This window comes from Bombina bombina, chromosome 9, assembly GCF_027579735.1.
Source record: "Bombina bombina isolate aBomBom1 chromosome 9, aBomBom1.pri, whole genome shotgun sequence".
NCBI lineage: Eukaryota > Metazoa > Chordata > Amphibia > Anura > Bombinatoridae > Bombina > Bombina bombina.
The window spans coordinates 197,947,605-197,974,242 of record NC_069507.1 but is presented as its reverse complement, the minus strand read 5'-3'; the positions used below and the strand labels follow the sequence as shown (position 1 = coordinate 197,974,242).

General features: G+C 36.6%; 1 protein-coding gene across 2 annotated transcripts in view; it reads right to left on the bottom strand.

Moving 5' to 3' along the window:
• LOXL4 (lysyl oxidase like 4) overlaps positions 1-26,638 on the bottom strand; it is a 168,424-nt gene that overhangs the window by 33,130 nt on the left and 108,656 nt on the right. For both annotated transcript variants that reach the window (XM_053691737.1, XM_053691736.1), the window contains 3 exons: positions 24,571-24,738; positions 22,406-22,568; positions 17,873-18,116 (listed from right to left, as the gene is read on the bottom strand). In XM_053691737.1, the coding sequence (XP_053547712.1) occupies positions 17,873-18,116; positions 22,406-22,568; positions 24,571-24,738 (575 nt within the window). The remainder of the gene's footprint in view (positions 1-17,872; positions 18,117-22,405; positions 22,569-24,570; positions 24,739-26,638) is intronic.

Below are 26,638 nucleotides of genomic sequence, written 5' to 3'. Positions count from 1 at the left end.
CTGCACTGCATACACATCTACACAAACATTTACACACACACTCTGCACTGCATACACATCTACACAAACATTTACACACACACACACTGCACTGCATACACATCTACACAAACATTCACACTCACACACACACACACACTGCATTGCATACACATCTACACAAACATTCACACACACACTGCACTGCATACACATCTACACAAACATACACACATCTACACAAACATTTACACTGCACTGCATACACATCTACACAAACATTCACACACACACACTGCACTGCATACACATCTACACAAACATTCACACACACATCTACAACATTCACACGCACACTGCATAAACATTACTACAAAGAGAATCCGTTATTTTCCAATCCTCATATTTATGCTCTTTTAGCTAGACATCTTATTTATCTTTTAGACTACAACACTTCATTAGTGTATTTGGGGAAATTACCTTTCATTCTCCCTCTATGACTTGTAGTTGGGATCTAGGATGGCACGCTCACAACTGATTAATATGGACCCATTTATCCATAAAAGTATAATTTTTATGGATCCTAATTTTATAGGCAACTGGAGATATTTTGTCAGTAATGACAAAAGGACCCTTCCATGATGGAATAAATTTTGTCTCCTTAACTTGATCTCTTCCAAAGTTATAAAGATAAACTTTATCATTAAAGGGGCAGTAAACCTACAAAATAATGTTGTATAATTCTGCACATAATATTGCAGCTGATATTTTATTATAAAGGAGGATTTCTCAGACCGCTGCTCCTTGCTCTACTGAGCGGGTCTGTTTTTTTCACTGAGCGCATCTGGGCAGCTGTCTAGTCCCAGCCCGGCCCGATCGCGCCATTACACTCAATGTAGCTTGCTCCTGCTCTGGTCTAATAGCGGGAGCGAGCTAAATTAAGTGTAATGGCGCAATTGGGCTGGGCTGTGACTAGACAGCTGCCCAGATGCGCTCAGGGAAAAAACCAGACCCGCTCAGTAGAGCAAGGAGCAGCAATCTGAGAAATCCTCCTTTATAAAAAAAAATATCAGCTGCAATATTATGTTGAATAAAGTTAGCGCTAAGATAATGTTATATAATTCTGCACTATGTGCAGAATTATATAACATTATTTTGTAGGTTTACTGCCCCTTTAATTTCATATTCCTTTTTGGAAGTTTTGAGATCATAATAGGTTTTAGCGGCAGTTGTGGACTACTCTATGTTCCTTTAAACAAATGCAAAAGCATATTGCAGATGCTTCCTTAAGTTTTCCACATATTGGTGTGTAGTAGCAGCATTTACTAAGTTCTGGACTGATGTACGGTACAGTAAATGCTGAGGTTGCAGTGACGTGCTGTGAGGTCAGAGGCTGGTGAGGCACTTGCTATGATACGTCCAAGAAACAAACGAGTGTGTGTGTGTGTGTATATATATATATATATATATATATATATATATATATATATACACACACATACATACATATATATATATACATATATCACTAAATTACTGTCACCAACAAGTATTTTGCACCTTAAAAGAGTTCGTTATGTCAACCTCTAGCACATAACACCAGTACTGGACAGAGACAGACAGACAGACCCACACACACACAGGCAGACCCAAACACACAGACAGACCCACACGCCAGGGGCGTATCATGGCCTAGGCCAACAAGGCCCGTGCCTAGGGTGGCGGTTTGGGAGGGGCGGCAGTTTGGGTGGGCAGCAAGCACCATTCTCCTAAGGCTTGTTTGATTATCCCATGCACGCTTGCGCTGCGCACATTGAAAGGACTGAAGAGAATGAGACGGCGTGCATATAGGTAAGTGTCCCCCTGACACCAATGCTTTTTATTGTCTACTCAGTCCAGTCGGCTAAATTTCTCACGCTGTGCCGATTCACTGAGACTCAGTGACTCCTCAGTCTCTCAAGAAACAAATTAGTGGCTGCAGCAAGTCGGTTAATTTACTTTATGCACAACATGATCACCATGCTATGAATCGGCACAGTGTGAGAAATGTAGCTGGTCTCACAGATCAGTTAGTGTAATAATGTAATGAAACTGGAAGCCGCAGCGCCATAAGAAAAATATAAGTGGCTCACGGTCCCGCCTCCAGCAAAGGGAAGAAGAAACGATATAAAGTTAAAATGAAGCGTTTATGTACTTGAAAGTCTTGAATAAACACTTCATTTTAACTTTATATAGTTTCTTCTTCCCTTTGCTGGAGGCGGGAACGTGAGCCACTTATATTTTTCTTATGGCGCTGCGGCTTCCAGTTTCATTACATTATTACATTGGCTGATCTGTGAGACTGGCTACATTTCTCACACTGTGCCGATTCATAGCATGGTGATGTTGTGCATAAACTACAGTGTCAGTACTATTCCAGTTACCAGAGAATGCATTGCTGAGGGGAAGGGAACGTTAAGCAGTACTGCAGCAAGATGGGACCCTGGCCTGCACCTGGAAATTGATAAGTTACTCTCCTGATAAACTGTGGTGTGGGGTATATTTAAATACATAGCCATACAGGACCTGCTATTATTTACACAAACATCTGTCTGTGGTTTGTTTGTATACTGTACTGTATTTCTAGCTGTAAATCAGTACATATGGACTTTGTCTTAAAAGGGATTTGTGCACTAAAAAGAGGCTTGCAGTATATATATATATATATATATATATATATATATATATATATATATATAAAAAGTATGCTGCAATCCTCTTTTTAGTGCACAAATCCCTTTTAAGACAGAAAGTCCATATGTACTGATTTACAGCTAGAAATACAGTACAGTATACAAATAAACCACATATATATACTATATAGCCTTCCTCCATTTAAAAATTAAATAAAATACAGGGGCATTGCATTTAACTAATGCTGCAGACACATTTTTTTCTTTTTTGTTGTATCTCTTAATTAGTAATAGAAAATATGCTGTGTCCCTGCACAGAATCTTGAGTGCCTAGGGCAGCACAAAACCTAAATACGCCACTGCTACATACATACACGCACAGACAGATAGATCCCCCCCCACACTCACAGACAGACACACACACACACACACAGATCCACACAGACAGACCCACACACTAAAACATTTCCAGCAGTCACTGGCTGAATACAAGTACAAACAAGTTTACATATATTGGTTATAAGCTGGCCATGCTTTTTAATAATTCTATTTGTTTGTTTTTATACATATAATACACATGTAATTTTTGCCTTTATGGAATTGTATTTTTCTTGTGGCTAGGACACAGCCTCTTAGGGGTTTTGCCTGCAGAGTCAATTTTTTTAATTGAATTGGTGTCATACCTTCTTTAAGAATCTTTTTATGAGAATATATGTATTCTCTACTTTCTTTCTTGCCTATAATCTTTAATGTGGTTTTTCTGGGTCTTTATACAAATTAAGAATTTATGATATATTGTATTTTCCTCTCCCCATTCATACGTATATCTGTTAATTATTTTTAAGTCTCTCTTGGTGGATACCTAATGTAGTCCTCTCTTTTTGGGTTGAGAAGAAATTAAAATTAGTACTATTTAAAGTACATTAATAATTGCCTAATAAAATTGATTTGGCTGTGTTTTCCACGCGTACCTTTTCTCTGCTGGTGATTTTTTCAGGAGGCGGTGCTTTGGCTACAATGGCTTTTGTGATTTTGGATGAGCAATGGGAGGCGGAACTAGGTGAAATTTTACACACAAGTACAGATAAAGATGAAGAGGACAGTGCCAATATATTTAGTGTCTTTAAGAAATATAGAAATTTGTTATCTAAGCAGGTTAAATTAGGAGCTGAAAAATACAGTCTTGAGAATTACATTCAACAAAAATTATACCAATGGGTCTTAGGTTACATCTAGATCCTGGTTCAAATTTAAGGGAGGATGATGATGGTGATGAGTTTATGGATGACTGGCATTCAAGCTTATCTGAATGAGAAAAATAGAGAAAATTAGGGCTGAACTTGATGAAACCTTAAAAATTGTAAATAGTTTTGAAACTGATCAGAAATCTATCAGTAAATTGAATGAGGAAACAAAATAAACAATTTCTAAGTTACAACAGGAAATAAAAGTAAGGAAGAGACATAAATTAGTTGAGATCAAGATGACTACGAAAAAAAGAACCAAGTTTATTCATATTATATGAGCCGTAACTCTTATGATTCAGGTACAGATGGATCTGATATGGAAGGAGATTATAAGTAAAAAAAATTGGGGCAAAAACGTGTCAAAAAAGCAAGGAGACTGGGAGGCAGAAAGAGAAAAAGGAATAGATCCAAGCTCGGATCAGATGATAGGTAAGACCAGGGGAGCACACCGGTCTATGAGGAACAGATATTCAGGGAGAAACAGGGGAGGCCGAGGACCTTCCAAATTGAGAATGAGAAGGGACTATCGGGGGGGTTACTAGATAAATCCCACCCAGATGATGAACTACAAATTTTGAATTTGTCCAACTTCTCATTAAATCAAGCACACATTAGTTTGCTTCAAAAGGGTTTGTTTTTTTTCCCCTGCTAGGAATTTGGAAAAATTCACAGTAGTAAAAGATCTCCATCTTTTCGCAAGGATTGGAGGCAATAACAAATGAAGATAAAGAAACCTTAAGGTTTTGGAAAGTTTAATTAATGAAGGTGAGATTGGAGATGCTTCTAATATTCCCCTGGAATCTGCTCAAAGTACAGGCATTAATAGTGCATGTACCTCAATGGTTACTTCCAGTTTAAGTTATATGCCCCTGTATCTTTTGTACCTGCAGTTAGTCTATTTTTCAAAAAGGTGGAAAAAGAGATTGATAAATTAACTATCAATAAAATTATTGATGACGATTTGTCTAGGAGAGAAAGGGAGGCCCTTCAGGAACTTATGAATACTCAAGGTATCATTAAGCAAGCTGATAAGGGTGGAAACTTGGTTATAATGAATGAATCAAAATATATGTCTTGGAAGCTAAGAGACAATTAAAAAGACAAAGAGACAATTAAATAAATAAAGATCAATATCAGTTACTCCCTCAAAATCCCCTTGACCCCCCAGGCCGCCCCATTATCTTGGGGACAGGCAGCATTACTGAACATATCAGTAATTATGTTGATAATTTCCTAAAACCTTTTGTATCCATATTGCCTACCTTTGTTCAAGACACTACGGATTTGCTACACCAATTGGATGGTCTTGAGGTAGAGGAAGATACCATCCTAGTATCCCTTGATGTTGAGACATTGTATTCTTCCATTCCTCACCACCTGGGACTTCTAGCTGCACGCCATTTTTAGAGACTAGAGGTGGTTCATATGAAAAATATACGGATTTTGTTATAGAACTTTTGGATTTTATTTTGAAAAAAAATATTTTTCAATTTGATAATAAATTCTACAAACAAACTAGAGCCACTGCCATGGGTGCTACATGTGCACCCTCTTATGCCTGCTTACATTTGGGCTTATGGGAGCTTCTGATAGTGTTTGAAGAATTTAACCAGTGGATTACATCCTCAGTCCCATTATGGCGTCGATATGTGGACGATATATTTATTCTTTGGAAGGGATCCCCTGATTCTTTGAAGCAGTTTGTAGATAAACTTAGTGTAAATAACTTAAATATCTTTCTTACTTATGACTACAGCACTACTGAATTATCATTCTTGGATATAAAAATTAAAAAGGAAGGTACAAAACTTAGTACTGAAATTTATCATAAAGAAACAGCTACAATTACATTGTTGCTAGCATCAAGCCACTATCCACCTTCATTGATTAAAGGTATTCCTATAGGATAATTTATAAGGTTACGTAGAAATTGTTCTAGTAAAACTAAATTTATTGGGCATGCTAATGAAATGTCCAACAGGTTTTAAGCTAGAGGCTATTAAAAAAAAAATGCTAATTATGCAATGAATCGGGCCTTAAAAACTGATAGGGACACTCTTCTCTATAATAAGAAAGAAATTAAGACTGACAACACAGTAAGATTTGTTACTGAATACAATGGACATTGGAACAAGGTTAGAACAATATTAAAAAATAAATGGCAATTTCTAATGGCGGATGAAAATGTTAAGAGTGTGGTGGGCGATTATCCATCACTTGTTACATGCAGAGTTCCCAATTTGAAGGATAAGTTGGTAAAGAGCGACTATGTAAGAAATCTAAGAGAAACAATTCAGTACTGCTGAGAAGAGATTTGTGATCAGGCAGTTTATCAATTGTAAATCTGAGAATATTATCTATCTCCTATACTATCTCCTTTGTTCTACACAGGAAAGACAAAAAGAATGTTGAAAGATAGAATAACTGAACATCATAATGATATTACTAATGCAAGAGAAGGATAAAAAAATAGCAACATAGCGTTACATTTTAAGTTATGCCATAATTGTTCTATCGATGGTCTGAAGGTTATTGGGATTGAGAAATGTTCCCTATACGGTGGGGGAGGAGACATTGACAATTTACTTCTTAGAAAGGAAGCGGCTTGGATTTATTTATTTAGAACCCTATAACCAAAAGGGCTGAATGAAAAACTAGATGTTGCTCCTTTTCTGTAAACAGTAAATATACTGGGGTGTTTGGAGTCATTGTATGTTGGCACTGTCCTCTCCAACAGTTGGTTTAATATAAGTATGGTTTGAATATCCACCTTATCTCCTATCACAAAGGCCACTGTATTTAAACATGATGTAAATATGTAAATATACATTACCTTACAAAATAATGTAAATAAATGTATGGTAGTTTGTGCACAATTTTTAATTTGGGTACTTCTCCTTTTAAAACCTGCATGGAAATGTTCACCTATCCGATTAATGGGCAACGTTTAAATATTGGTACATTGTGTGCTAAGAAGTACGCCCTGTGGAAGCACCTATGACGCTTGGTCATGTGGGGGGTGAAACGGCTGTCGGCGTGTGACGTCATCTTTGTTGTGCCTTGACTGGCTTTCCAATACACGTGGATTACAAATGCGCAGCTTTCAGAGGAACATGTTTTGCTTGTGATCCCCAGAAGTATTGCGGTTCTTTTTGATACTATGCTGACTGACATACAGCTATACTGAGATGGTGGTGCAAAGAAATATATGCACCACATTCGCGTTTAAGTGTTGATTGTTACTGGACTTGCATCTACATCAGCACATTATCCTGTCCTATGTGAACTCAATATTTGATACAGCATCTTCGAGTATTTGTTATAGGCATTGTATACTATATGCTTTCATTCTCACCGCTTTATATACTTTATGTGAATATTACTATGCACCTTCACCATGTGCTTGCTTAGGATGAACATAGATCCTAATTATTATCTATGGTAGCCGGAACCACCAGATAGGTGGTGCTATCCTCTAGTATTGGTGTTGTTCATCCAGCTAGCATTATTGTATATTCTATTGCAATTGTACGCATCTAAGTATTCATATGTTCCTCTATTCTCTGGCATAGATCCTCAGGCTTTATCCCATGGTGACAGTTTCCAGCAGTGTTTTCTGGGTCACCCTCTGGGAGAGGTGTTGCCATTGATTTTTCTCATTACAGTATTGTTGTAGCAATGCATTTGCATAGATCCTCATTGATAGTCCAAGGTACCAGATTCTTGGCAAAGTACAGGGCTAACCTCTGGAAGAGGTGTTGCATCTAGTGTCAGTAATTCTGCGCATAAGTTTTGCTGCAGAGTCTGTGTGCATGTGTGGACATAGCCTAAATAAAAAATATGTATTTTTTTAATTGAATTGGTGTCATACCATCTTTAAGAATCTAATTGAGTGCTGAAATCCCGGTCTTTTTATGAGAATATATGTATTCTCTACTTTCTTTCTTGCCTATAATCTTTAATATGTATAATAATATATATATTTGTTTAAGAACTATTTGTCCGGATTGTTCCTTTATCCTTTGTACACTTTTTCAGCGATGGAGATCGCCTGCATGGACGCAGCTCAACATACTGTCCACACGTAATCTACACCCTGATACTGCTTGAGGAGGACAACTCACAGACATTCAATGGATTACAGCTATAATTTCAGCTTCCAGTTTGCCGCCATCGTCTTAGCACACACACACACGCCAGGGATTAGGCAGTGACATCATCAGCTACGGACGAAAGTGACGATTTGTTGCAACACACGCTGCCTACAGACCAGCGCATAGACAAGCGCATTGACTTTCAAGAAGCAAGGCACATAGCAAGACATACGGAGGAGGTGAAGTAAGTACCCCAGTAAGGGTAAGGAGTTACCATATCCCATTGTCAGGACTATTACAACGGCATATACGGTTGTACTGACCATTTGGTTAACGATTGGTAACGCTAATCCTACCCACGGTAGTACACCCGTACTAAATCAGAACTGGTTTTGACTCCGTTTTTGCCTTAGGCACATTGCTAATTTGGATACTTCTTGTTTGTCATACAATAGGTCATATTTGCTGATTAAAGATGGACATCTTGTTTATTGTCTAATGTATAATTTGTACCAACACTTATAGATTAAGCTATTAATTGCGAGACACCAGTTTGAGGCTGAGACTTCAACTTTATTTTTCATTATTACTAATCACTCATATCAGCCCCCAGGATACTCGCAAAGCTAGCAAAATAAGTGTTTCCTTCCGCAATATATATGTACATGAGGGTGTAAATGTTACAACATTATATCATCTACACATCTATGCATATGAATTTGTGCTTTTACTTGATGGAAACACAGCTGATGATTAATTTAATCTGTTCAAACTAATACACGTATCATACAGCAAGGGTAAGATGGCCCAACAATTTTACTCCATGCAAACAGTGGCTAATTTGGAGGGGAGTAGACCCAGCCTAGAGGAGACCTTTGAAAACAAGTTGAATCTTTTGGATATATCTGATGTTTTTATGGTAATGGAGAAAGCACTTATTTAGGAATATAAACTATGGTGGGACAAACGTACCTTAGAGAAGTACATATCATTAAGCATGGTCCCTAGGGGACTACGCATTAAGAAATTACCGGCATTTGTCAACACAGATGAAAAATTTGTTTCAGAATGGAACATTATACTATCTGAATGTTCACTTAGGCTTATGATGCTTATTATCAAGCACAAAGAAGCTAAGCTTATGGAGGCCAGAGAAAGTATTGAAAATATCGAAAAGGACATTAACACCTTCATAGAGCATCAAGATTATTCCTAATTGGATAGTATCTTGCAGCTCACTGTGGACAGAGCTAAGAAAGAACTGGACATTATCAAGTTTAGGAAATACTCAAGAGACACAGAGGATTATAAAAACAACAGGGTTTATAATTGGAACCCCAAGAAAAACCTCAAGAAATAGGAACCAAGCTAACAAAAGGATGTACAAGCCTAAAGAAAGGAATAAGGTCCAGAAGAGAGAGTGTCCTTTTCAGATACCCGGAATCCAATGAGGATGATGATCTTCAGGACTTTGTGACATTTATGTCTAGTGGACAATCCACTGATGAAGAAGGAGCAGAATTGGTCCAGGCAACTGGATTCAATGCACCATATATGCATCCCCCCTCCCAACCTTTAGCCCGATCTAATGAGTCCAATACAGAAACCGTAGAATCTAATAAAGCTAATGAACAGCCATCTTAAAAAGATCAGATACTTCCAAACCTTCTAGAGGTAACAAGTATAAGAAAGCACAAAACACACATAGAGCTGACATTCCAGCAGGGCAACAGGTTTTTCAGTTGGCTCAGGGACAAAAGGAAGGAAGAGACATAGCAATACAAGGGGTGCAGAGGGATCAGTATCCACTGAGGAGGGGCAAGCAGGCCAACAAGTACAGAGATCCAACATCATAAATCTATCTGGGGTCCCTTTGACTCAAGTTGAGATGGAGGTCCTTAGCCTAGGTCTAAACTTTGTCCCAACTTCTAGATTTAATGTTTTTGACACCTTAATTGACATCAATAGATTTATTCGTGGTCTCACATTAAAGACATTTTACAAACTTAATCCTTCGGTAGATAAGGAGTTTTTGACTCCTGATACCACTCCACAGTATGATTATCTCAACCCCATTGAAGCTAGGGATTTTTTGAGTCTACACACATTGGAATCTGAAAGTTTGGTAGAAGAGAGTCTAGTTGGTTGCCATAAGGGTTTCAAGCCCAAATCCATCTTTTACCCCATACAATATAGGGGACAAGTGTTGGAATCTTTCCACAAAAGAATGGAGGAGGATCTACTGAAACTATAAAAGGAAGAATCAAAAACCAAGGACAATTTGACACAAAATCAAAAGTTAGCTCTTAAACTCCAGCAAAGGGACAATATCATCATCAAGCAGTCCGATAAGGGGGGCTCCATTGTGGTGTTGGACAAATCCTATTATATAATCCTATTACATAATGGAAGCAGAAAGGCAACTTTTGGACAGGGATGTGTACATTAGGTTCCCTGGGGATCCTACACAACATTTTGGAGCCCTCACTCTGGATTTGCTTGATGACGGTAGATACCAGGGATTAATTAATGATGAGCCCTTTGAATTCCTTCACATTAAACATCCAGTAGTTCCAATATTCGATCACCTCCCCAAGGTACATAAATCCTTGGTGGAGGTGAAAGGATGTCCCATCGTCTCAGGCAGTGGTTCCCTGTTTGAAAATGTGTCCAATTGGTTTGAATCATTATTGCAACCTCTAGTCTATAAGCTACCCACATTCCTTAGGGACACCAAGCACATTTTAAGACTGATAAAAGATCATACCTGGAACTCTAATATGGGTTGGCTTACAGTTGATGTGGTTGGACTTTATTCAGCCATACCACACGACAAAGGGCTAGAAGCCACCAAATTTATGTTGGACAAGTTTAGCACTTTCAATGCAGATTTAAAGCAATACATCTTTATGGGCTGGTGGGAGCTTACGCACCTATATACTGACCAAAACCCATTTCTGGCATCAATAACTAGCTATAAATGCTATATAGATGATCTCCTGTTTGTTTGGTCCGATTCACAGACAAACTGTGAACTTTTTATCAACTACCTCAATGACAATAAGGTAGGCTAAAGTTTTACTTCAAGCTATGATAAAATCCAAATACTCTACCTTAATATTACCTTGATAGGTTTGCCCAATGAAAAAAGGGTGAGTACATAATTGTATGTTAAACCGATAACATCTAATACCTTTCTGCATGCAAGGAGCTGCCATCCCAAGCATACCAGTTATGGAATAGCTAAAGGTCAGTTCCTAAGACTTCACCGGAAATGTTCAGAGGATGACAACTTTTTGCATGAGAGCAAAACTCTCACACAAAAGTTTTTAGAGCGGGATATAATAAGAATATTCTATCCAGAGCTCTCAATGATGTACTGAAAAAAGATAGATCAACTTTGCTAAATGATGCAAAAAAGCAGAATAAAGCTAAAAAAAGCCCACATTTGTGACAACATATAGCTCACAATATTACTTAGTGTGCAAGATCCTAAGGAAAAATTTGCCAATTTTATTGGCTGATGACAATCTGAAGGAGAAAATAAGGGAAGGATGTTTCTGTGTACCTAGATGTAATATGATAATAGGGAATTGAGTATCCCCTTCACTACTAAAGAAACCTAAACATAAGAGTAGTTGGTTGTCACAGAAAGGTCATTTTATATGTGGCAACAGTACATGCAAGGCTTGCGGATATGTTGCAGTGAGCAAGCTGTTTCAATCAATGACCACCCAGAAAGTATATTCACACCTTCAATGTACTAATTGTAGGTCCACATTTGTGATCTATTTGATCACATGCCTCAAATGTGATAAGCAGTATGTGGGGTGTACCACTCGAGAAGTAAGGGAGAGGATACGAGCCCACCTCAATGACATTGAGCGTGGTCATTTAGCTACAGGCGCCACGAAACATTTTGTAGAAGTACATAGTAGGGATGTGAGGGATTTTTCGTGGATGGTAATTGATCAGATTGTCAAGAAACCAAGGGGAGGGGACAGATCCAAGGATCTTCTGACAAAAGAAGCCTTCTGGATCTTTACCCTAGGTACAAGACAACCATCTGGTCTCAACATAGAGACCGACTTGATAAACCACTGGTAAATTAGGCAGATATAACCATATGTCATTTGCCATAAATACAAGTATCCACAAGGATTGAGTCTCACACACCTACCTATAGTAAGGTTGGTGCAGTCTGTATTATATTATATATATATTCATTTCTAAGGATATGATTATATATTTTAATATCCCTTAAAGCTCCGAGTTAAGCACTATAAAAGGTTCCCAATCATATACCAACAATAAAGAAAGAGAGGTCACTTACATTGTAGGAGAGAATATACAAGTATTAAATGTTATACCAAATTACAATAAGTACACTTGAGTAAGCCCCTCAAAAGTTCTGTTTCTTTAAAATTTAATTGGGTTTCATACACCGAATCATAAATACAAATTTGATTTGGAATCAGACCAGGATTTAATCGAGGTTATCAAAAGCTCTTCATTGATTTCTAAAGAGATAGCATACTTGGATTCCATAATTTCAATCTCCCTTACGTATTATTATTAATAGATTTCAGTTTTTACTAAGTTAGGGGATATTTATGTTGACGCCTCAATTCTTTCTCTTTTGAGTAACATTAAATATTAATATCAATTTAATTATTTTTTTAAAAAAATCTTTTTTTATATACACAATTATATTAATTAATATTTAGTTACTTTATCCATTGATTAGCTGGGGGGGTTATTTCCTTATTTTCTTCTCCCTCCTTTACATACTTAGCCATTGGTTAGCAGGAGTGGGTCATAGTGACCAATCACCAAATAAATTAGCCTATATAACTTAGACAGCATTATGCTGTCTATGAGTAAGGCTCCATAGGAGCTGAAACGCGTCAGACCACGCCCACACTAGTGCTCCTATTCACCCTAACATCTATTCTAGGCCATAGTTACCCATTGTACATAGTACAAACTGCAGCAAATTGCCTTTTTTCTAATTGCTGCTATTGCTGTTTTAATGATACGTTTGGATCACAGTATAAAGTGGACACTTTTTGTTTAAGAGCTATTTGTCCAGATTGTTCCATTATATATATATATATATATATATATATATATATATATATATATATATATATATATATATATATATATATATATATATTTAAAATAAAAAAATAAATCATACATTGCATTTCTGGTCTCTAAAAATTTTTTTCATACACCCAAACACCTCCAAATAAGTATAAATCATTTACCAGTGAACCTACATCTATATATTTATATTTCACACTCATTTATTATCCACCAACATCTTTTCCTAAATATTTATTAATGACTTCACCAATTTTCTCTGAATACTTATTAATTCTTCACCACTGTATCTCCCATAATGGCTATTATAATATGCAAAAAATAAGATAAAAAAAATGAAGGAACCACAGGGCACCGTACCTCACTTGTGTATCATGATATTCCATCTTTAAATATCATTGAATTATGGTACCACAGAACCTCCAAGGTATGAAAAAACAGATTAAAAAATAAATATCCAAGAAAGTTGGCATCAAATGGATTGTTGGTGTTAGCAAACAAGCAAACTTAAACACCACACCACCAACACCTAACGTGATACTGCATCATTATCTGGCCAATTCTGATCATCTCTGAATTGGACATGTGCATTATTATTAGGCCTGGTACTAAGGGCTTTAGGGTAGGCAGCATTTTATTAGGCGCTAACTAAGCCACGTGTGAGACTGTGTACTACTAGCATACAAACAAAATAATGCAATTGAATTTGTACTAATCACCAACACCACTTACCTAACCAACTCTACTCTAGTAGCAGCTAGTATCAGTGTCAGCTCAGCACCTTCAACAACTTGTCATTGTTGACTTAGTCTTATGGCCGGTAAGTGTACCGGTAACAGCTCGTCTGGCTCGTCTCTCATAGATGAGACAGATAACTTCAGTTTAAATTTTCACTCCTCCTCCACTCACAGTCACACTGAGAGTGTCCGACCGACAGTCGACTCCTCCTCACGCCTCTCCACACGTGACTGCTGCTCTTCTCACTCTCCTCTCACCCCTTCCTGCTCGACGCCCAGCCCCAGATCTGAAAGCGGGGTGAGCGCTGATTGGCGGGGCTCCTACTGACTGACAGTGCAGAGGCTGCTAATACACATAGCCTCTATTGAGCAATATGGGCCGCGCAAACTAAAGAGAGACAAGCCTGAAGTACCACTGGGTGGCAATCTCTAGCGGCTCATTTGCTCAATATGGATATAATATTGAATTTTGTCTTGTACCCCTTGGAAGGCTTGAATCACTTTGGTTATTTTTGCCATGGTTGTGGTTGCAGCGGCAGTGGTTACTTGGGATATGCAAAAAAAAATATATTTTTTTTAATTACACCCATAGGACAGGTGAGGCACTGCCTCATCTGCCTCCTATGACAGAACGTCACTAGAACCATTCTTCTACCAGTCATCAATTCAAAATGTGACATCTTAGTAGCACTACTTGAGGTTGCTCTCAATTCCATTAGGACCAGAGGTAGTTTTACATCCCAGTCCTTACCTGTTTCACTCACAAACTTTTTGAGTATTTTCATGATGGACTGGTTGTAATGCTCTACACCACCACTAGAGGCAGCTCTATATGCTATATGGAGCTTTCTTTTAACCCCTAGTATTTTCCATATTTTTGTCATCACTTTGCTAGTGAAGTGGGTCCCCCAATCGGATTTGATTCTCTGGGGTAAACCAAATCTGGAAAACATGTGGTTGATGAGCAATGCTGCGCATGTTTCAGCACTATTATTAGGTATACTGATGCACTCATGTTACTGTCAACATGTATCTGTTGCCTCTGGATGACCTAATTACTGGACCAATAAAATCCATTTGTATATCTGACCATGGCATTACCATCCCCCTTTTCTGCAATGGCGCTCTATGCGTTGGTGCAGTGTGTTGGAACTGTGGACAGATTAAACAACCTTGACAGTAGTTTTGAACATCTTTCAACATATACGGCCAAAAGGCGTAGTCATGCAATATTTCATATGTTAATTTGGCACCACGATGGCCAGAGGTGGGAGCATCATGGGCATGTTGAAGCATGAGACCCCTGAACTGGGTAGGTACCACCCAATGTTGGATACCTGATTTTGAGGTTCTAATTAATAAACCATCCTGTAACTTGAATTGTGATTTTGACTTCATTAAAATTCTAAGATCTTCCTTGCCAATACCGTCATCTTTTGAGATGGGGTTGTTTTCAGGATCTTCTATGTGTTTATAGAAGATACCTATAATGGGGTCTTCATTTTGACTAGTGATCAGGTCCTCACTAGGAGAATCCTGACTCCATTGTACCAGGTTAGGCTCATTTTGTTGTTTAGCCTGATTTCTGGTAATGGCCTCTACATCAATTGCACCCATTAAGTAGTCAATATTGAGGAGGTCTCCAGTTATGGTCCCTCTTTTGGCTAATGAATCTGCAAGATCATTGCCTTCCTTATCAGGACCTAGAATCCTGGAATGACCCTTGGTCTTTTTCCAGTGTATGGTTAAACCATTGAACACCACTAACTTATAAATTTCACCATGTTTGACTGGTTTGCTGTTAGTTTTCTGCATGCCATTTTTTCCCCAAGTTGGCAGGTATTCAACAAAACGGTCACACACATCATTTGAGTCAGTAATGATCACAAATTCATGAATACCTTGTTCAATAGCCATTTTGAGTGAACGCTTTTACTTTCAACTTGCAATACATGCGCAAATTAACGCTTGATAAATTTAGCGTGGCACATGTAATCTATCCCTTAGCTGTTAAACAGTTTCTCATGTATAATTGGTGGTTTTATATTTTATATTATATTCTTTCACTATAATAGCAAAAATGAAATAATATAAAACAGATCTTTGCAAGTCTAACCAGTCATTGTCAAGCAAGTTTACACCAACATTATTTTCTTCGTTACAGGAAATATAAAATGGTGCTTCAAATAAAAGTTAAACATGGGATATATTTGTATTCTATTATTCTACGTAATACTCCTGACTAATGTTTATTTTAAATGATCTACTGATACCGATACTGGTGCTTTTTGTCGATGATAACTACAAAGTGGCTGTTAAAAATTATCGGAAAGCCACTGATAAAAATGGTTTCCTGAACGCCAAAAGTGGTCATTTGTCCAGATGGAAAACGTATATTCTTCTAGGACAATATCAACGAATCAAGAGAAATTGCACCAGGGAAATTGATTATATGACTGAAGCAGCCATCTTGGATGCTAGATTTTTAGAAAAAGGTTATAATGAGTCTATCATTAAATTCACCAAGGAAAGGGTTCAGAATATGAATATGAATAGAAAAACCCAGAGAAATGAGAAAACCCATTGTTGCTAATACTGGTAATAACATTAGATTTACAACAACTTACAATCAGGGCTCAAAAGATATTCAAAATATCTTAAAGAAACATTGGGGTGTACTAAAAGTGGATCCCATTTTAGGAAGCACTCTACCTGACAAACCATTAGTGACGTTTAGGAAGAATAGAAATCTTAAAAACATACTAGCACCTACCAAGTTATGAGATCTATCACAACAAAAAAGAGAAATCACAGCCAACCATTGGTTGGAACAAAAGCCAGGCACATACAAATGGGGAGTAGCAAGATGTGGTATGTGCAAATATGTAGATAAGAGCAATACCTTCATGAATTCTGGGGAGACTAAAACATTCAATATGAAATTTAAATGCAACTACAGCACTACATATGTAGTGTATCTCCTTAGCTGCAGCTGCAGAATGATCTATGTAGGTAGAACCAAAAGGAACATCCGCACTAGATTAAATGAGCATCTGAACAACATAAAAACGGGTTTAAAAACACATACTGTCCCTGAACACTTTAGATTATTTCACAATTCAGATCCTAAAAGTTTGAAAATTAAAGTTATTTATTGGATACCTCCCAACAAATATCCAAACAGGCTATTAACTCTACGATGTAAGGAGTCCTTCTGGATATATCAACTTGATGCAATGCATCCTTTAGGTTTAAACATAGAATTGGACTTACAAGCTTTCATGTAATACATGTTCTAGTAGGTAATGGCAATACATGGAGCATGACACTTTATGTATTTAACAGGGATGTCCTTTTATAATAAAGTCTTTTTATAATGAGTTCAGAATTACATGATATCAAGATAAGATTGTAAACATATATACACAAAAATATGCTGACAGTTGTAATAGGATGTAAATATCCCCATGATTTTAAATTATTTTTAGATTATTTTTACAGTTTGTTGCATTTTATATAGTGGATGCTTCTGTTGTGTACTGTTTTTATGCAAAGCCTGTATACTTTTATTGATACTATTTTTTAAATGTGAATTTGCTACAAGTGTAACATATGTCAGATGTATACGCATATGTGATTGGCCATTGTATTAACATTAACTTCCCATTGGCTCTTTAAAAAGCTGGTTAGAGCCGCCAATGAACTCACTCTTGAAAAAGTCTGAGCATTCTCAGACGAAATGCGTAGAGACTCTTACACTCTGCAGTTACTGCAAACAATCTGAAGGAACATCCTGCACTCTGCTCTACACTTGGTTTTCACTACGGCTGAGGTAGAATTGACATACAGGACTAACCCTCTCTGATTTGGAACAGATGCCGATTTTATACCGCATTGGCTTTTAACCATTTCATTGCTTGTTTAATTTGTTTTCTAGTAAGTAGCCACTTGTATTTTGCGCACTTACTAATTGTTCATACAATTAATTACAATTTTTTGGATATTATTAAAACGTACCATCTGTGATAACATACCTATGACATTCATGCCAGACCCAGGTGTGCCTTCCATTCCTTGGAGTGAAATCAGCTCTCCCTACATTGTGGATTTGTGATGAGAAACGTAGCAATCTGCGATGTCCATATGGCCAGGCCATATCATCTGCTGATTTAGAGAGGCATTCCTCCTCGTGAGCACACTCAAGCATGCTAAGGGGGCGATCTTCTAAGTAAGCCGACTCCTGAACCAATTGTGCATTTAAAATCAGGTCCGGTGCATCTAATGGGAAATCACACAGCATTACATAGAACAGTGTGCAGATAACGCTGATGCATTTAGATCATATGTTTGTTCTTGAGTTTCCCAGTGTTATAACACCAAACAAACTTAAAATAGTAAAACAATGGCAACAAATAAAGTTGATACAATTATTAGAGACATAGCAAGAAAGGGCTAGATTACAAGTGGAGCCTAAAATATCGATATTGTGAAAGCAATATTTGCACTCCACTGAGTAATACCAGTGCATGCAAATGTGCACTGGTATTACAAGTTAGCTGCAATGCGAACTCTGCCACACATTCGCATTGCTGGGAAGCATTGCGCTCACGAAAGCGCACTTCCATAGACTTCAATGGGAGCCTCGTTCTCATGTCGTAAGACACGGCATGAGAACTAGCGCAGCAACAGTGGTTAGTCGCGATTTTGTGGTAAAAAATAACCAGCCACTTGTAATGGCTGGTTATTTATCAGTCACCCGCAAACGGGCAAATTTGCCCATTTGCGGGCGCACAATAAATTAGCGCTCCCCTTTTAAATCTAGGCCTAAATCTGAATTTTAAATTCTATTAGAAGCATTTTTGCAATATTGTGATAATGTTTCTTGTGCAAATTACCCACCCAGCATACTCTAGTATGTCTAGTGCATGCTCAGAATGTCTGACACCCCTAGCAGTCACTTTTCAGTGCCGTTTTCTGCTAACACCCCACACCGGCAAATTTTAGCCCCAGAATACTGCCTAGTGAAGTAATTTTATTAATGTATTAATAAAATACAGTAGACAGTATTTTGGGGGCATTTGGGGCACATTTATAAAATTAACCAGAGATCTGACCTCTGGTTAATTTTATAAATGCTATTTGCTACCGCAAGCTCGCAATAGCAATAACCAGCCACTTGTAATGGCTAATTAATGACTGCGCAACTGCTTACGGGCGTGTAATAATTTAGCGATCCACTTGTAATCTAGCCCTATGACAGATTCCACAAGATCCATTTCAGTTTAAAACACATCACAATAAGAGAATACATAGGTAGCAAACATAACCATGGTGTCAGTCAGTGAGACAATTCTCAGCATCAAGCTTTTAGAAGTGTTATGTTAGATAAAAAGTGATTAAAAACATTCCATTATTCAAAGCGCAACTAAGATAAAACATATTATGAGAACAATAAAATAACACATGTGGAAAAAAAGACTACATGAGGCATACAGATAAAAGAAGCCATAGTTTTCAACTAAAATTCACAGTGCTGCCAACTCCTGCTATGCTTTAAAAGCTATGATATAAGTAGGCAAAAATAGAAAGGAAATTAAATAGCAAGGCACCATGGGTATTCTTATTTGCATGTCTGCTTAGAATGGATGGCTGAATTGGAAGTATAGTATGTGGTTAGTTTATTTAATTATAAAAGTGTTGCTTTTTCCTTCCCTCTCGGTGACATGTAAGTACTTTCAGCTGTGTATTTCATCTTTGTCTACCACAGACACTGTGCTCACCATATCTGATCAGTGTATAGCACTGAGTTTCCTGCAAGTTTCATGCTAGCAACTATTATGTGAAATAAAGGCACATTCTTCACATCTATTTATTATCCAGTAGAAAGTCACTGTTCTGTGAATTCTTATTAAATTCATTCTTGTTAATATGTATGAAAACTTTTTTCTTAATAAGTGTCCGTGTCATAAATCAGATAGAAAAACAATCCTTGCTATCCTTCTCTTAGTAAGGCTGCAATGAAGTGGACATAAAAACCTATATTATTAAAGGGGCATTAAATACCTCTTTTGAGTAAATAAAAAAATAAATACACCTATGATAAATGTAAAATGCCCTCTTTTATATGCAACAAAATGTGTTTTATGTTCCTCAAATTCAGTCATCACTTCTTACACTGAATCTTTTTAGTAAGTATTTAATATTTAAAATGAATTACATTTGTGTGTGTATATATATATATATATATATATATATATATATATATATATATATATATATACAGGTGGCCCTCGTTTTACAACGGTTCAATTTACACCGTTTCAGAATAACAACCTTTTTTTCCAGTCATGTGACTGCTATTGAAAAGCATTGAGAAGCAGTGCATTTATTAAAATAGCCAGTAGCAAGCTGAAATTAATCAGTTTAACCAGACCTGAGCTATCGAGTAGATTTCAAAGGAACAAGATCTTCCTGTCTATAAATCAGTCCAGATTGGAATGCATAGAAAGAACTGTTTGCAGAAAAATGCAAGTGAAGTCTGTGTTGTGTGATTATTTTATTAGGCTTATAATGCTGTTTAGCAAATGTTTTTGCTCATTTAACTTAGTTTAATTATATATTCTGTGTTGTGTGATTATTTTATTAGGTTTATAATGCTGTTTAACAAATGTTTTTGTGCCTTTAACTTAGCTTAATTATATATTCTGTGTTGTGTGATTATTGTATTAGGTTTATAATGCTGTTTAGCATTTAAAGTCTTCATTTCAAAGCTTTAAAAATAATGTATTAGTTGTTACTTATGACAATTTTGAGAGGGGCCTGGAACCTATCTCCCTCACTTCCCACTGACTAACATTATAAACTGGGTTTCAATTTACAACGGTTTCGATTTACAACCATTCCTTCTGGAACCTAACCCCGGCGTAAACTGAGGGCTACCTGTATATATATATATATATATATATATATGTGTGTGCGTGCATACGTACATATGCCTTTAACATTGACCAGCATTTCCCTGGTGCCTTCTTCACTTGACCTTACCCAATCAAATGTATCTTCTTATTAAAATAATCATTATGTTTAATTAAAGGGATAGTCTAGTCAAAATTAAACTTTCATGATTCAGATAGAGCAGGCAATTTTAAAGCAAATTTCTAAATTTACTCCTATTATAAATATATCTTCATTCTCTTGGTATCTTTTTTTTAAAAATAAGTATAGGAGCCAGACCATTTTTGGTTAAGCACCTGGTTAGCACTTTCTGATTGGTGTCTGAATATAGCCACCAATCAGCAAGTGCTACCCAGGTGCTGAAACAAAAATGGGCCGGCTGCTAAGCTTACATTCAAATAAAGATACCAAGAGAACAAAGACAAATAATTAATAATAAGAGTAAATTAGAAAGTTGCTTAATATTTCATGCTCTATCTAAATCATAAAAGTTTAATTTTGACTGGACTATTCATTCAATGTGCTAATTAAAGGGACATAAAGTCCCCAAAAAATCTTTCATGATTCAGATGGAGCTTACAATTTTACACAACTTTCCAATGTACTTCTATTATCAAATTTTCTTTGTATTCTTGTTATCCTTTGTTGAAAAGCTGGAAGGTAAGTTCATGGAGCGTGCATGTGTCTGCAGTACTATATGGCCGTAGTTTTTCAACAGTTTTATACATTAGCAAGAACACTAGATGGCAGCGCTATGTCCTGTTATGTAGTGCTTCAGCCATGTGCACGCTACCTATCTAGATATCTCTGCAGCAAAGAATAACATGAGAACAAATTTGATAATAAAAGTAAATTGGAAACTTTTTAAAATTGCATTCTCTGTTTATAAGAAATATAAAATGTTATCTAGGGTTCCCTGTTACTGCATAATAGACACATTTGTAACAAATAAAAAGCAGCTGGAACTCCAAAAGTAATCAAACAGCTCTCTGTGTATAGGAATCTTTGGAGTTTGTAGATTTTTGTCATATTTTATTCAGATATTGCTTTTCCTTCTCTTTCTGTGTGATATCATTTTTAGGATATGTCCAAAAGCACAATACAGAAAGAGGGGTTTGGGCTACAAATGGGGTCCAATTTGAGTGAATTTGTTTAGAAAAAAAGTTAGGGGAATTTAACAGTAATTAATTGTAAAATATCAGAATGCAAGGTATGTTTCTCTAAATGTCTTTGTAAGCATTAAAGGACCAGTAAATACTGTAGATTTGCATATTCAACAAAAGCATGATAAATAGACAATGCAATAGCACTTAGAAAAAAATCTATGTCTATTTCCACTCCTCCTGTATCATGTGACAACCATCAGCCAATCACAAATGCATATACGTAAATGGTGTGAATTCTTGCACATGCTCAGTAGGAGCTGGTGACTCAAAAAGTGTAAATATAAAAAGACTGCGCACATTTTGTTAATGGAAGTAAATTGGAAAGTTGATTAAAATTGCATGTTTTATCTGAATCATGAAAGTTTACATTTTGACTTGAGTGTCCCATTAATTATAAAATAAATCAATAATAAATACATTGCCAGATGCCTTGGTTTTGAGACTTACGTTCTGTGCAGGTAACCCCAGCAGAATGTCGACCTCCCCCTCTTGGGCAATGCACAACGCCGTGATGACGACACTGCTGAATAGATAGTTCGGTTCCAGAACAACGAACCCCACTCATAACCACCTCGCCAGCACCTGGCGTTCCTTGCCAGTACCAAGTCTCCTGCAACGTGAAAATGAAAAATATGATTCAAGACAATAAGAGTTAACAGGAAAGTAAAATGAAATTAAATGTTCATGATACAACTTTTCAATTTACTTTTGTTATTGAAATGTTTTTGTTTTCTTCGTCTCCATTGTTGAAATGTAAACCTAGTTATGGCTGGTAGGAACTTGGGAACATCCATGTCTTTAGCAGTCTATGTGCAACAATGTATAGCATTGCTATAAACATTGTTGCAAACACTGCTGCCAGATGGCTAAAGACACTTGCACGCTCCTGAACTCACATAGGATTACTCGTTAACAAAGAATACTAATAGAACAAAGCACAATTAATAATGGAAGTGAACTATAATCTTTTGTTTTGCTCTATCCAATTCATTTATTTCATTTTGATTATACTGTGCCTTTTTTAATCAGCAACGTTTTATAACCATCTCGTTTTCTGTTTAATCAATAAAGCATTAAGGACATTTTGAAATGCTTTTTAAAGTCCTTTTTTTGTCCTTCTGTGGACACAGGGCAGTCATTATCACTTAAAGAAAAAACATATTTCATTAAAATACATTGAGAACAACAAACATGAAAATGTAGCTGGTCTTTCTCCCCAGCTCATACACGTTATGTGTTCAATACTCCCTTGATATTACTAAGGAAACTAAGTGAAAAAATAAATGTCTGGCTACACATAGAAAAACACATTGCTTCAAAAGGTACACACACTTCAATTTGAAATATACTCGTAGTTCTTGCTGTGTATTAGTTTTTCCAATGAAAACTATTCCAAATATTCCACATGAAATGCAGGTACTCTGCAACAGATAATTAAAAAAATATAGGAATAAAAAAATGTTTGATAACAATGAATAATTATATCTTCTTTTTAAAGACTTTTCATGAAGGAAAATGCCAAATACACAACAGTATATAAAATGTAATAAAGATTAAATATTTTTGTCAGTTTGTATTTATTTATCCATTTATCTAACCTACTGGGGAAAAAAATATATTAGAAAACTAAAAATTTACTCCCCTAAAAAAAAAAAAAAAAAAAAAAAGTGCATTTATTGATATTTGTTTAACTGCTATGGCTTAAAAAACAAACAAAGAAAATAAAACTCTCAAAATTGTGCATGTTACATTTCTTCCAGGGAGTCTGGAGTAACTCCATTATATATAAAGTGACATGAAACCCAAAATTCTCACGATTTGAATACAGTTTAAGAAGTTTCCAAATTATCTATAATATCACATTTTCTTCATTCTCATGGTGTTTTTTTGTTGAAGAGCAAACCTAGCTAGGCAGCGTGTATGTGTTTATAACATTGTATAGAAACAGTTTGTCCAAACAATGCAGCCGTCTAGTACTCTTGCAAATGTATAACATTGTTAAACGCATTATTTCAGAACTGCTTCCATATAGCGCTCCAGATGTGCACGGTCCTGAGCCTACCTACCTTCTTTTCAACAAAGGATACCAAGTGAACAAAGTAATTTTGATAATAGAAATTAATTATATATTATTTTCATTTTACACTATCTGAATCATGAAAAAAATGGAGTTTCATGCTTTTAAGTATAGTGAATTTATCTGATCCTGCCATATTGAAAGATCAGACACAAGCGTATTTTACATCTAACCCTAATTTTACAATCGAGGAGCTGAGAAACATGCGTTCCATCTGGCTTTTTAAATGTTGTATCATTAACTGTTCTTGATAAATGAAACCTTGTAAATTCTGCTAACATAAAAGTGTAAAATAATTAAAATTATTATATATATATATATATATATATATATATATATATATATATATTTATATACACACACAATACAGTGATTAATTGTTGAAACAAAATCTTTGATATTTCTAGAATTTCTTAGCTGTGTTAACTCTGTTTCATTCACCTAATCTCCTGGGTTTTGATACCGCCCTCAGCAAAGTGTAAACATTGTACAAAAAGCAAAACACTGTCTACTATTTGATGTCTGGAGGAAATACCTGCACAGCATGGTTGGCAAACCCCAGTCCAAGTTGCCTGCACACAACCATGGCTTCATTAATGCCCCAGAGTTCTCCGCATATGGCACCCCACTTCTTTACGCCTTTAACACTGACCAACACTTCCACGGTGCCTTCCTCATTTGATCTTCCCCCCATCAAACGTATCTGAGATTAAAAATATGAAATTGAAAATACATGTTTTTGGTTTAAATGCTTAGCTCCTAAACTGGTACTTCACCATCAGAAATAAAGTAGACATCAGCTGATACACACAGATGCTTGGGAGGTTGCTAAGGGGGAGATTATGTTTCTTAATTGCAAAGCAGAAAAAAAATTATAATAGCAACAAAATTGTAGACACACTTGATAAATGTTTAATTTAAATGTTTGTAAGTGTGAAATATTATCAAGTCTGTTTTATTATGGAATATTAGTCTCTCGGCAAGAACGTAGCTAGCCCTCACTTGCCCTCAGGGCAAAAGCTATGGCAGTGCCCCCCATTTCAACAGCTTCCATTCTGCAATAAGTAGAAAATGATCCACAAAGGAAAAGAGGAGCTGCCATTCTGTGACTGAGTTATTCTTCCCCCTTGTGAGTCATCCTTCCTGTACAAATATGACGCCATGTTTTTCTGTATAGTAACACTGCAGTGGCCATCTTTGAAACACTGCCACCATATTGAAAAGACAAATCATTACATTTCCGTTAAACTGTAAGCCCTGTTTTGCAAAGAAGTACAGATATGATGCAGGTGGAGCCCTGGCCTAACGAGAGCTCCTGTGTATGATGCCACCACTGGCTGTAGAGCCAGAGGGGCTCTTTTGAGACCTCTGCGGCCCCTATAGTTAAACACCTGATCGCAGGATAGAATTGAAGTAGACATAAACTATGTGCTGACCCTGGGCATTCTGGCGGTGTGTTAGGGATTATTCACTAACATTACCTCCAAGCAGGTGGAATTTATAAAGACCTTTTGGAAAAATCTTGTCTCCCTCTTGTGTCACGTTATTACAAAGCTGATAAAGTTGTCTCAATTCCTTTTCTTTTCTTTTTTATAAAGTTGTCTTTAATGCACTTGTTAAAATGGACTGTTTTATTGAGGGATTTTTTAAAAATTGGTTTGCTCTGTAATATTTGAAAGATGTTTTTCACAGTGGAACTCATTCTATGCACCCAGAGAGAGGTGAACTTTACAAGATACATGCTGCCACATTCATTTTAATAAAGAGTTACTCTCAAGTTCAACTTGCTGATCTAATAAGGGGTGGGTACAAATCTTGTTGAATTAAACAATTATTTTTTTCAAGCAATATAGTTTCACAAATGGATTTTCATGAATCTATTTACTACTTTGAGAGATTATTGCTGCTCTATAAATATCCCTTCATAACAGAGGCTTCATTTAAAATCTATGGGGCCGAATTATCAAGGGCCAAATGGCCCTAAATACCACTGTTTCCGCGTGAGCATTCAGTCTCGCCGGAAACAGGAGTTAAAAAGCAGCGGTCTTAAGAACACTGCTCCTTAACTTGTCCGCCACCTCTGAGACGGCAGACATCAATGCGCCCGAATGCATACGATCGGGTTAATTGACACTCCCTGATAGCGGCTGATTAGCCGCAAATCTGCAGGGGTGGCATTGCACAAGCAGTTCACTAGAACTGCTTGTGCAATGTTAAATGCCAACAGCGTTTGCTGTTGGAATTCAGCAATGTCTGGCAGACATGATACACTACAGCGCATCTTGTTGGCCATACATTGATAAATCGGCCCCCATGAATAATGGCATTTTTCTAAAATACATGTTTAAATATGGTTGTTCATCAAAACAATAAAATCCGTTTTGGGTGGGAATGGGGCAGATTTGGCAATCAGGAGTGGGATTTGGTTTCTAAAGGTAGGTCTTATGGCTCTCTTATGAGATGCTACAGGGCAGGTCTGGCTTGGCATTCCAGAAACAGGCCCTTGGCAGTAACTCTGCCCTACATGGAGGCTGCCAGTCATTGTTAAATAGGATTTTACCTTTGTGTTTAAATCATAGTAAGCTTATTATTAATTATGAACA